Source organism: Callionymus lyra, chromosome 6, assembly GCF_982586985.1.
Source record: "Callionymus lyra chromosome 6, fCalLyr1.hap1.1, whole genome shotgun sequence".
NCBI lineage: Eukaryota > Metazoa > Chordata > Actinopteri > Syngnathiformes > Callionymidae > Callionymus > Callionymus lyra.
The window spans coordinates 26,413,305-26,425,756 of NC_141823.1; the positions used below are offsets into that span (position 1 = coordinate 26,413,305).

General features: G+C 40.6%; 2 protein-coding genes across 3 annotated transcripts in view; one reads left to right on the top strand and one right to left on the bottom strand.

Annotated features, from left to right (window-relative positions):
- adamts7 (ADAM metallopeptidase with thrombospondin type 1 motif 7) overlaps positions 1–7,599 on the bottom strand; it is a 63,642-nt gene extending 56,043 nt beyond the window's left edge. For both annotated transcript variants that reach the window (XR_015711479.1, XM_087794507.1), the window contains exons 1-2: positions 7,235–7,599; positions 4,593–4,963 (exon numbers count right to left, since the gene is read on the bottom strand). Coding sequence is in view for 1 of the 2 variants with exons in the window: in XM_087794507.1 (XP_087650633.1) it covers positions 4,593–4,963; positions 7,235–7,331 (468 nt within the window). In the remaining variant the exon portion in view is untranslated. The remainder of the gene's footprint in view (positions 1–4,592; positions 4,964–7,234) is intronic.
- A 1,122-nt stretch (positions 7,600–8,721) lies between these two features.
- On the top strand, positions 8,722–9,944 carry LOC148077763 (relaxin-3 receptor 1-like). Its single transcript, XM_087793430.1, has one exon. It carries the CDS (start codon positions 8,745–8,747, stop codon positions 9,918–9,920), a length of 1,176 nt encoding a protein of 391 aa, XP_087649556.1. The 5' UTR covers positions 8,722–8,744; the 3' UTR covers positions 9,921–9,944.
- The last annotated feature ends 2,508 nt before the right edge of the window (positions 9,945–12,452 follow it).

Below are 12,452 nucleotides of genomic sequence, written 5' to 3' on the forward strand. Positions count from 1 at the left end.
CAAACACATTTGTTTTCAGGCATTCGGATCACCTTGACCCCTGAGATAACACAAGGGTTACCACAAACACATTTGTTTTCAGGCTTTCGGGTCACCTTGACCCTGAGATAACACAAGGTCTACCACCAACACATTTGTTTTCAAGCATTCGGGTCACCTTGACCCTGAGATAACACAAGGTTTACCACAAACAGATTTGTTTTTACAGGCATTCGGGTCACCTTGACCCCTGAGATAACACAAGGGTTACCACAAACACATTTGTTTTCAGGCATTCGGGTCACCTTGACCCTGAGATAACACAAGGTCTACCACAAACACATTTGTTTTCAAGCATTCGGGTCACCTTGACCCTGAGATAACACAAGGTTTACCACAAACAGATTTGTTTTTATAGGCATTCGGGTCACCTTGACCCTTAGATAACACAAGTGATACAACAAACACATCGGTTTCCAAACATTCGGGTCACCTTGATTATGAGATAACACTAAAAGACACATAAAGTAATGTTTCCACTGTTTAGAGTTTTGACTATTAACATGGCCATTTAAAATATGTTGTGATATTTTAATGTATTTTATTTTATGAACCTCTTTTTTTTTCAATATATATATAAATATATATATATATATATTGTTATTATTAGTTTATGTATTGCCACCACAGAAAATTCCTGCTTCTGACTTCTGTTCATTCAGCAAGCAGCCTCAAGTGGTCACTTTGTGAACTGCGGCTTTATGTGCACTTATGCATAAGCTTCACTTTTTAAGAAGTGGATGTTGCACATCAGTCATAATTTGTACAGAAGCTCCAAAAATGGGTCACTAGCCTCTGAAAAACCATCTAAAATGTGTTATTTGGTGATTAAAAATGAAACATTTAAAACAAGGCAACAGGAGGGCTTCACACACACTGGATACGTGGATGGATGTCAGCGACCTAGAGACACCAGTTTTGGCATGAGGTTCAAAGGTGTTACCGTATCGTGTCAGCAGTAAAGTAGAAACAACAGTGATATGTAGGATGATGGGGAACTTCACACTAAAGCAAACAATGTAAACGCTGCATGAAAACATCTGCTGCTGTTCAAAGTGTGTGTGTAGTGTTTCCATCGCATGGAAGACAAACATATCAAGCGGACACACATACAGTTTGAGCAGATCATGTTCACTGGTGTGTTTTTAAAGCTCGGAGGGGAATAGCAGTGTGAGATCATCAACCGGGGCATGGTTTCATGAGCACAGCCTCTTTTGATTTTGTGAGCCGGGGTTGACATTTTCCCCGTCTGCAGTGACCATCAAATCTCACCGTGAAGCTTTGAGAGTAGAGGACCTGTGAAATCAGAGGCCGCCATTCAAGGGGGAGTGGGACGTGCGGTGAAATAGCTTGACAAGGCAACCTCGCAGCAGGTTTGCACTGAAAATAGACCTAACATGATGGAGGAACAACACAAAAACATTTCTTTATGAAAATCAGGAAAATACACTATTTTTTGGCCATCGCAAGAAACACTTCCTTTTCAAAGTAGAATAAAAGATTTGGAGAAATAATGCTTCATTGAGTTTACGTTTAGTTGAACGTCGTTATGAGTATACACAAATATTGTTTTTTGTTTGCTGCTAGGGATAAAAAAGTAATGCGTTTTTGGAAGATTCAAACATATTTTATCAAAATTAACAAAAACTGTATCATAAAAAGTTTGTTTTTTTACGTACTTTTTGTGTGTATTATGGATTTTATGGGACGTTTGTTTTAGATTAAATTTCAGTCTGACAGATAATGTGGCTCCAAATGAGTTTCAATGTGACGTGGAACCTTCTAAAATAGCTCTGTACATGAGAAAGGCTGCTGACGCCTGGTCTAGACGGAGCCGATAACACTTTTTAAAATCTCAACATTGAGAATCAAACATCAGATTATTTTCAATATTTTCTTCTACTGTTGTACTCTGAACTTATTCCTGGATCTCTCCGTCTCAACTGGTTACTCAGGCGGTCTAGAAGCATAATGGACTGTGGTTATTGTTCTGCTTCTTCAATGACAGCACGACACGCCGCTTTAAAGCTGTTCAACAGAGATCAATTGACAGAGAAAGTAGTCAGAATCTACAGTGTGATTCTAATTTTCTATGTGCGTTTAAGAAATCATTTCAATTCACGTGAACAAAAGCTCAGTTTAACAAATTATATCAAAAGGTATAAAAATCTTTTATACAGCATTATTTGTTTTTAAGAATCAGTGAAAAGAAAAGAAAAAACCCTTTAATTCCTGAAACATAACTCAACAAAAGTAAGATTCATGATATATTGAATTAATTTTTTTAAGATATTCAACAGATTCACAACTGAAAACATTGACTGAGAATATGGCAGCATGGCTACTTGAAATTTAAAAGAAAATGTCTCTTTGAACAACGTAAGAAAAGGCTCTCAAATGAATGTCTTCTTAGAGTGAAGCACAAGCGAGCCAGATGATGTGGTGACGCACATACATTCGTAAAACAAAGAACCTGTACAGCACCGTATGTACCTTCACATACCTGCTGATTAGCAACCGCTATCACCTCACGCTTGCCTTATAGACTTGAATCAAGTAGACCGTTCATTACATGTCTCGCCATTTTTTGCAGAAATTCTTCCACCTGTCGATAAAAACCCTCGCAAACATAAACCAAACATGTCCATCTCTGCTGAATTCTCGTGAAGGAAAGGGTGAAGGTGGCTCAGCATTGATTGCAGTAAAAACAAGATATCAGGAAATCAAATGGAGCAGAAAGAAGAGTAAATATATTATAATTATAGTCTAGAGCAACACAATTTAAAACTTTAATTCAAGCTAATTCAACTACAGATATGTCATGATCTGCTGCTTTTGTCATTAACAGTGTCCTCACACAAACATTTTCATTTTAATAACGTTGATAATTGTTTTAGGCAATACATGCCATGAGACCATTATTATTACCTTGTCTAGAAATTGCTGCTAAATTGCTGCTTTGTGAACTTGGATCCACAAAGGTTTTGAAGGATCTCATATTTACTTTTAGGACTCCTTCACTCTGCCGTATTATGTTAACAACTACCAAAGCATGTATTAATAAATCAATAATTAAAGAAGATAAATCATAAAATACACAAATTAAAATCATATCTTGGGGAAAAAAACAACAAGATAATAAATGTATAAATGGTAACATGTACCTATCACATCATTATTATGTGTAGCCTTCATGCTAGTAATTCAGCAGTTACCCATACATAACCTGGCACAATGTCAGAACCTCTCACTGCATCAAAACATGTTTGTTTATTTAGGGTCACGACACTTGTCTGGCTTCAAACAGATGAAGGAGATTTTACATCTGTGAGTCCTTAAAAATAAATCAAGCTCTCCCTCCGATGATCCCACGTCTGCGACCTCAAAGGCCAAAGTCTGGACAAATAGTTTGCAGCCTCCTACTGTGGCCATGAAGATTGACAACGTAACTCGCACTGAAGCTTTTTGTTTGGACAATAAACCCTCTGCATCTGCTTCATCTCAGTGAGTTGAGCAGCAGCTATATTGGATGATAGCTTGGATGTCCAAGACTTCATAAGTTCATCTATAAAACAAGATACCTTTGTAGCATTTGAAATACAATTCACGTTATTTAAAGTCAAATCCAAGTGGGTCCACGGGGACAGCAGTTGTTGTGAAGATTGCACAACCCAGTAGAAACACTAGCAAGGCGATGGGTCAATCTTAAAATTGTTGTTTAAAATTGGGCCTCATGGGGCCCTTTAAATATGAATGCTATTATGAGGTCAGAATGAACCTTAAAACTATCATTTAAACATTGCTATCTAATTATTTCAATTTGTACTTAAATCTACAATTAGTGTAATGTTTATAATGTGTTTATTCTCTTGGTTTGTCCATCTCAGTAATTATTGTAAGTCAAAATAAATCTAAAGAAAATATATTAGTTATAGTTATTTGAAAATGTTTCTTATCTCGTATAATATCATCTTGTTTTGTATTTAATTATTAATTTATTTATTTTATGGAGATCTAAATATAAATGTAATATTATACCATTTAATTATCACTCTTTTTATTACGGTATCCTTTTGTTTATTATATACTTATCATATTCAGCCTTTAAACATAACATATTATTATTATTTTGCGAGCAGACAGAGGCTGGCCGAAGCAGAACCCCTTAGGAACCCCTGCGTTACTGGTTGTGATTCTAGCATATCTCGCTTATCCTTGAATTGTTATCTGTGGAATTTACAGGCTCAAACTATGATGATTGCTATTCCCTCCAGAACGTTTTTTCCTTCAAACCTGTTTCAGTCATCTCGCTAACTGATCTTTATATCTGCATCAAAGCACGGCTTTTTCACGTTTAATGGAAAATACTTTGTTTATTTTAAAGGTCATATTCTAAACTTCCTGTGGTCACATGACAGTAAGTATTGTTAAAATAACAGCTAGAGAAACGACATGAGTCTGATCAAATGAAACCCATCATTACAGGAAATATAAGGAATTATAATAAATTCATAATGTTGTGTATTCTTGCTTTAAGTACTTGGATAACTCACCAAACCGTCACAGGTGCTGATGGCTGCAGTTCCTCTCGCCGCACGCTCGTCCCTCACCTCGCCTACAAAGTAGCACGGCGAGGACTCCGCAGACTTGATCTTTGCTCCGGCCAGTCCACCGAACCTCCGCTCCACCAGAAACCCCGGGGCCAGCAGGTGAGGATTGAGCGTCAGATTGAAGTGCAGATCGTGGCTTCCGTGCTGGAGCTGATAGAAGACACGATCTGGATTCCCAGGATCCTCCACAGCTTCTCTTCGCTGCACGCGGCGGGCATGGTGGGACAGGAAGTTTGACAGGAAGTGACCTCTGACGTCCACTCGAGTGGGGTGAACCACTTCATACTGAGGCAGGTCTCTGTTGACTCCCTCTGCTGTGGGAAGAGATGGAAGATCATTTGCATTGACTGCAGCTCGCATTGTTATCAACATTGCATTGTGGGAATTAAGCCTCTACAAAAGATGCTTTCAACTGAACCATTAGCATTGATTTATTTAATCTCATTTAGAGATACACAGTAATCCAGATGGTCTTAAATCACTCCTTTGAATCCAAACAACGAAGGAGCAGGTTTATATCTAGAGAACAACAATTTGGGATCAATATGTGGGTCGTAGAAACCCATCAGGAGGTGCCAGGATCTGCCTCGTAACATGACATGAGGGATAATTTTTACAAGTTTCACCATGCACTGGTAATGAGAAGACAATTCAAATTTAATTGGAGTCATGCTGTGGTCGTGACAGGCAGACATCAAGCATCTTTCATTTCCACAGCAGTGAGATGTTCTACAAGAGGTTCAATTCAGAGACTGTCCTTCGACTTGTCCTTGCTCAGGTAGCGATTAACATACCGTTGACGTACTGTTGTTGGTAACATGTGTTAAGGTCATTTATTCGCTTAACCTCACACACCTTCATGCTCTTTCTCTCCCCCTCTCCCTCTCTCCCTCTCTCCCTCTAAAACCTTCCACACGTTGCCACTCAGCCACTCGAGGGTAAACATATGGTTATTATTCCTCACATAGTTGAGCAAATGAAAACACATTTGGATTGTAAAAACAATTTCCAAAGAAAACTGAGCGTCTACTTTTCTCTCTACGAAGCAGAGATTTAAAACTCAAGTCGACCACTTTCACTGTACGACCTCGATCCTTCTTGAGCACTTGACAACAGAATGAACTTCTGTATGGAAGTTGCCTTGTAAAGGTAATGAACGGACGGATGAATTGGTATGAAAGAAAACTCCCTGAGATTTTGAGCTCCGGTCCCGCTCGGGCACTCAAGTGTCACACATTAGTGACCTTATTAATAGCCTTCACTGGTCTGCCTCCTCTCCGTGACTCACCCGAGCTCACCTGTCGGACACTCTTTCCCCCTCGGGTGCCTTTACTGTGTTTCAGTCTGAGTGAACCTTTTCCAGCGTGTTACTTTGATCCAGACCAAACATTACACGTCCAGAGAGACTACCTCACATATGTGTCGAGGCTTCATACGAAGAACCAAAAAAGAAGTTCTCATGAAATATTTGGAAACACTATTGCTTATGTTTTGGGTCTCTCCATCCCCAGTGAACGTACATATTTCCTCTTGATTATAGAACTTATAATAACTAATACTTAACTTTTACTGACTAAGGAACTTAAAAAAAAACTTTTGTTTGTGGATATCTGCGAAAATTAAATTGAACCTCAGTGCCCTTTTTTTATACACACTTCTAGTTGCGCTGCTTCCATCCAGAAATGATTTGCATCTTATAAGGTTCCAAATGTCAATCGCAGCTATCGATTAAATATTCTACTCCTTTGTGAAATAGTTTTGAAAGCATAACTTAAATGATTTGCTACTAGCATATGTGATATCTTTTTCTTTACAATGCAACTGACTTGATTTGACATTTGAGCTTTGATCAGAATGACTACATGGCCTTAGTCTCTTATAGTTTATGGACTTCCTCCTCCCCTGCCATCGGGTTCCATTGAATCCTGTGATGCAATGGATAAATAAATACATTTAACTCTAAAGGTGAAAGTGAATTTGAAGGGATACAAAGAGCAATGGATAAAAAAAGGTCGACCAGATAAGAAGAAGCTGACAAAGTGATAAATGTCTGGAGATGAAAAACGACTCCAGGTTATAAATTGGGTTTAAGATAAATTAGTAGAGCGAGAACAGGCAATCTCAGGATGTCAGCTAAGCCTATTGAATGAGGGATAGTAGAAGTAAAGTCTTCAGGTTTCATCATTTATTTTCACCCACTGAGACAAAAAAAACATCTGACAACCACACAAACATAAGCGCAGAGAGAGTTAGAAAATAAACAATGTGCAGCTGCAACAAGAATAGAAATTTATTATGTCTATAAATTATCTTTTTATCAACATGTTTCCATTTAAATAAATAAATAAAGACGTGGGGTTGAACATAGAGAATCAAGTTGTTTTTCTATGAATAATGTCTTGCATTGACATCACATGAACTTTTCAATGGTATGAATGTGCATGCGCGTGCGTGAGACATCCCCATGTAAACACAAATCACAGCTGTTCTGCCAGAAAACACGGCTGCACGCATTGTAGCTCAGGATTTCGCACACAAAGGCCACATTAGATTCAATGACTCTGACGTTTACACTGGTTACCAACCTTGAGACGCAGCGCAGTGTTTGCAGAGTCCTAGAAGCGCCAGAAGGACGAGGACCAGGCGAGGCTTGAACTCCAACACGCGACTCAAACGGATCATCTTGTCCGATCTGAACTTTTGCAAACATGGAACAGTTCTCTCACATATCGCCCGGATGGACTCCTCAGATCATCCCCTCCGGGCTCGGTTGCATTTTCGCTTTGTAGCAAACAAACTCAGCAGCTACGAGTCCAGTTCCGAACATTTTTCTTCTTCCAAAAAACTTCATCTACCTCCTCCTGAGACTTTCGTGCACGTTCACGCGACACGATCCTCTAACTTCCCCATCCGTCTTCCATCAGCCGCCTCCCGACAGTGACAGCTCCAAAAGTTTTCTTTGCAAACTTTTTCTGCAGAACCACCCCCACAGTTCAGGATGGGTGGACTCGGGACAATGGGATATGTCTCTGTAGGGCTTAAAGGGGAAGGACGGAAATCTCATAATCCAAAGTCAGCTAAAATGTTTTTTTTTCTCAGTTTAAATTAAAATAGATTTAGGATAGACCTCAAATTAAACCTCAGTTTATTTAAAATATAATCTATACAATAGAACATTTCAAGAAAGGTTTAAGGCCCTTCAATGATCTGTCTTTTGTGTGCCATTATCTTAGAAAAATATGTATTCCTCGTCCCACTGTTCCTGCTTACCCCATTTTTATGTTATGTTATTTGCTGTAATTTTGTGATAACAGTGCAAGCTTCTGGTTTAAGCTCCGACCGGGTTACACTTGAATGAAAAACTTTTAATCTAAAAAGTGTGTACATTTTTACGACAGGAAAATTTGGCTGCCTTGCAGTTGGTGATTGGTTCGTTTTTCCTGTTGCTTATTTTGTCTTTTGTATTATTTAATAAAACATTTTTCTCTGTACTGACACCACAACAATCCCATGTTGTGTTTACAACACTGGCAATAAAGGTCTGATTCGATTTGTGAAACAAATATTTGTGTCGAACAGACTTAATCGGTGGATTAATTTGAATGAAACATATTCAAAGAATAATAATACAATAAGAATAAACATTTAAGGTGGAAATATTTGTGATGTGAATATCTTGAAATGGAACATCCTATACCATATTTAACCAGAAATGACACATGTTTACTTTATTATCTTTTATTCTGCGCAGACTTTAATATCACTGTTTCTTTTTTTAAGAACATATTTTAATATTGCATGTATTTCTTCAAGGAATGTAAAGTTTTTCCTGCGTTTGTGTGTGTAAAGAAGCAGATATTACGCACGGGGCGTGCGTAAAGATGCGACGCCGTGTCTCACTATATATTTATTCTAAGTGCATGGAGATTGACTCAAGTTGTATTGCGTGATATTGATGGTGCTTGTCTGTCACCTGGCTGTGGGCCAATCGTGGCACAGCAGTGGAACGTCAGACTCTATAAAAGCGTGGCGTCACGAGCATGTCAGTCAGAGACCAGGACCAACAAGCATGCTCTCTGAGACTTTCACAGGAAGATGGACGAGCTTTTTAACCAGAGCGGAGGAGTGAACTTGAGTGTGCCGAGTGATGACAACTTCCATTTCGAAGACATCGACGTGGGCGCAGATGGCACCCCCATCCTCAGAATCCTCATCTCGGTGGTGTACTCCGTGGTGTGCGCAATGGGTCTGGTGGGCAACCTCCTGGTCCTGGTCCTGATGAGACTGCGCCAGGGTCGCAAAAGATCCTCCATCAACGTGTTCATCACCAACCTGGCGGTGACCGACTTCCAGTTCGTGCTGACGCTGCCCTTCTGGGCCGTGGACACCGCGCAGGACTTCAGCTGGCCGTTTGGAGACGCCATGTGCAAGATCATCCTCTCGGTCACCGTGATGAACATGTACGCGAGCGTGTTTTTCCTCACCGCCATGAGCGTCACCCGGTACCTGTCCGTCGCCTCCTCTCTGAAGAGGAAGTCCAGCAGGATCACCCGGCGGGTGAAGTGGGTGTGCGCGGTGCTGTGGGTGGCCGCGACCCTCGCCACGGCGCCCACTGCCATCTTCTCCACCGTGACCACGGTCGCCGGCGAGAAGCTCTGCCTGCTTCGGTTCCCAGAAGGACACGACTGGTTGGCTCTGTACCACGTCCAGAAGATCCTCGTCGCCTTCATCATCCCGATGCTTATCGTCTCCATCAACTACCTGATGCTCCTCAGCTTCGTCAAGCGCAAGAGCATGGAGGGCACCAACCCCAAACTGAGGTCCAGGGTCACCAAATCCGTCGCTATAGTCGTGCTGTCGTTCTTCTGCTGCTGGATGCCCAACCACGCCATCACTTTCTGGGGTGTCCTGGTGAAGTTCAACGCGGTGAGCTGGAATAAGTCCTACTACATGGTGCACACGTACGTGTTCCCCGCGACTGTGTGTTTGGCGCACGCGAACAGCTGCCTGAACCCCGTCCTCTACTGTCTGATGCGACCCGAGATCCGGAAGATGCTGGGGGGTTTGTTCTGGAGAGAGTCCACTCCGTCCACCAAAGACTGCGCCACGCGCTCCCTGACGCACGAGGAGCTGCACGGAGTGGTTCCGCTGCAGATCACAGACAATGTCCAGTACACGCTGTCCATCATCGACCGCAAAGGCTTGTCCAGCTCGAGCGTGAACTCACGCAGAATTCCATCATCTTGTAAAACTAACACCAGAGTCATGTGAATATTTGGCGGCTAGTGTGTTGTTGAATGTAAAAAACGTATTGGATTAAAGTATTCGCTGCATTTGACAAACAAAACGTCCACAGAAATGAAACGTGTCTATTTATTTTTATGTTTGTTCTATTAAAATAAAGACTTTCATCTAAAGGAGTGTGTCATAAACAGAAAATATGACATATTGATCTCTCTCTCCTTTTTCTCTGGCTCTCTCTCTCACTCACTTCTATCATCCAACAATCCAACCAAGGTCCCTCTATCCATCCTCTCATCCAGCTACCCATCCATCCATCATCCAATTACCCATCAATTCATCCACACATTCATCTATCCATCATATATCCTTCCACCCGCCCATTCACTCATCCATCCATCCATCCATATACCTACCCATCCTCTCATACACCTACCCATCTATCCATTATCCAACCAGCATCCAATAACTCATCAATTCATCCGCACATTCATCTATCCATCATATATTCTTCCACCCACTCATCCATTCATTATCCATCCACTCACTTACCCGCCTATCCATCAATCCATCCATACATCCAACCACTCATCTATCTACCAATTAATTCATCCTTCCATCCACTTATCAACCCATCATTCACCAATCCACACATCCATCCCTCCATTTATCCAACCACTCATCCTATCCATCATCCATATATAATTCATCAATTTATCAGTCATCCATCCTTCTACTCATCCATTCATCATTCATCTATCCACTCATCCATCCATCAATCCATCCACCCACTAATCCATCTATCGACCACTCATCCATCAATCCATCTATCCATCATTTATCTATCTATCCATCCAACCACTCATCCGTCTATCCACCCACTCATCCATCAATCCTTCATTTATCTATCTATCCATCCACCCACTCGTCCATCTATCCACCCACTCATCCATCTATCCATCATTTATCTATCTATCCATCCACCCACTCATCCATCAATCCATCTATCCATCATCTATCTATCTATCCATCTACCCACTCATCCATCAATCCATTTATCCATAATTTATCCATCTTTCCATCCACCCACTCATCCATCTATCCACCCACTTATCCATTCATCCATCTATCCATAATTTATCCATCTATCCATCCACCCACTCATCCATCTATCCACCCACTCATCCATTCATCCATCTATCCATAATTTATCCATCTATCCATCCACCCACTCATCCATCTATCCACCCACTCATCCATCAATCCATCTATCCATCATTTATCTATCTATCCATCCAACCACTCATCCGTCTATCCACCCACTCATCCATCAATCCATCTATCCATCATTTATCTATCTATCCATCCAACCACTCATCCGTCTATCCACCCACTCATCCATCAATCCTTCATTTATCTATCTATCCATCCACCCACTCGTCCATCTATCCACTCACTCATCCATCTATCCATCATTTATCTATCTATCCATCTACCCACTCATCCATCAATCCATTTATCCATCATTTATCCATCTTTCCATCCACCCACTCATCCATCTATCCACCCACTCATCCATTCATCCATCTATCCATCATTTATCCATCTATCCATCCACCCACTCATCCATCTATCCACCCACTCATCCATTCATCTATCTATCCATCATTTATCTATCTATCCATCTACCCACTCATCCATCTATCCACCCACTTGATGAAACATTATGAACAACATAATGTGACAACAGATGGACACTATAATTTACCTCTATTGAAATTCTTGCTCGCTTTGTAACTTAAACACATGCAAAGATCCATTTAAACTTCTGCATTTAAGAACTGGAACACAAAAAGACAAAGAGCACAAGACAGATATTCTTCATACTTGTGAATGTGTTACCTTGTCTTCATTTTTCACACTTCTGGAAGTCCCTGACACAACTGTGTTTAGCCTCAGGAATTAGAGGAAGATTCAGAAATTAATCAAGTACCAATAGATAACTGAGGTGCATGATGCTTCAGTAGTTGTGGGTAAATCACTTAAGGCTATGTGTTGTCAAGGTTGTTCACCTAAGAGTGTTTTGGACACAGCTTGGATCCCTTTAGTCCAGCTGCTTAGCAATATGTCGGCAACCCACAGACTCCTGGCTAACACCAACTCCTTAAATATTGCTGGCACTTGATGCACAGAGAACATTATTCGCTTGTAAGTAAAGGTTTGATCAGTAGCTTTCAGAACTTGCAATTGTGTATTATTATTCTATATAAAATACAAAGGTTTGACAATGATTTAATCAGTAGCCATTTATATATAATTGCTGGTTCTGACAGCTACTGATTGAATCATCTTTAAACCTTTATTGAAAAGGAAACATATGGTAGTCCATACATACTTACTTTATATGAAAAACACTTATGTTTTCCTATATTAATATGTAGCGAACCTCCACCTGTCGGTTCTCTGGAGCGGAGAGGAAACAAAAAATGGACATGCTGCAGACAAAGCTCTTCTGTTTGGTTAACACGTGTAACTTGACACGCATGTTCAGAGCGGATGGTC

Bases quoted from the DNA above. Each gene is read 5' to 3' on its own strand.
- LOC148077763 (XM_087793430.1), top strand. From the start codon at position 8,745: ATGGACGAGCTTTTTAACCAGAGCGGAGGAGTGAACTTGAGTGTGCCG.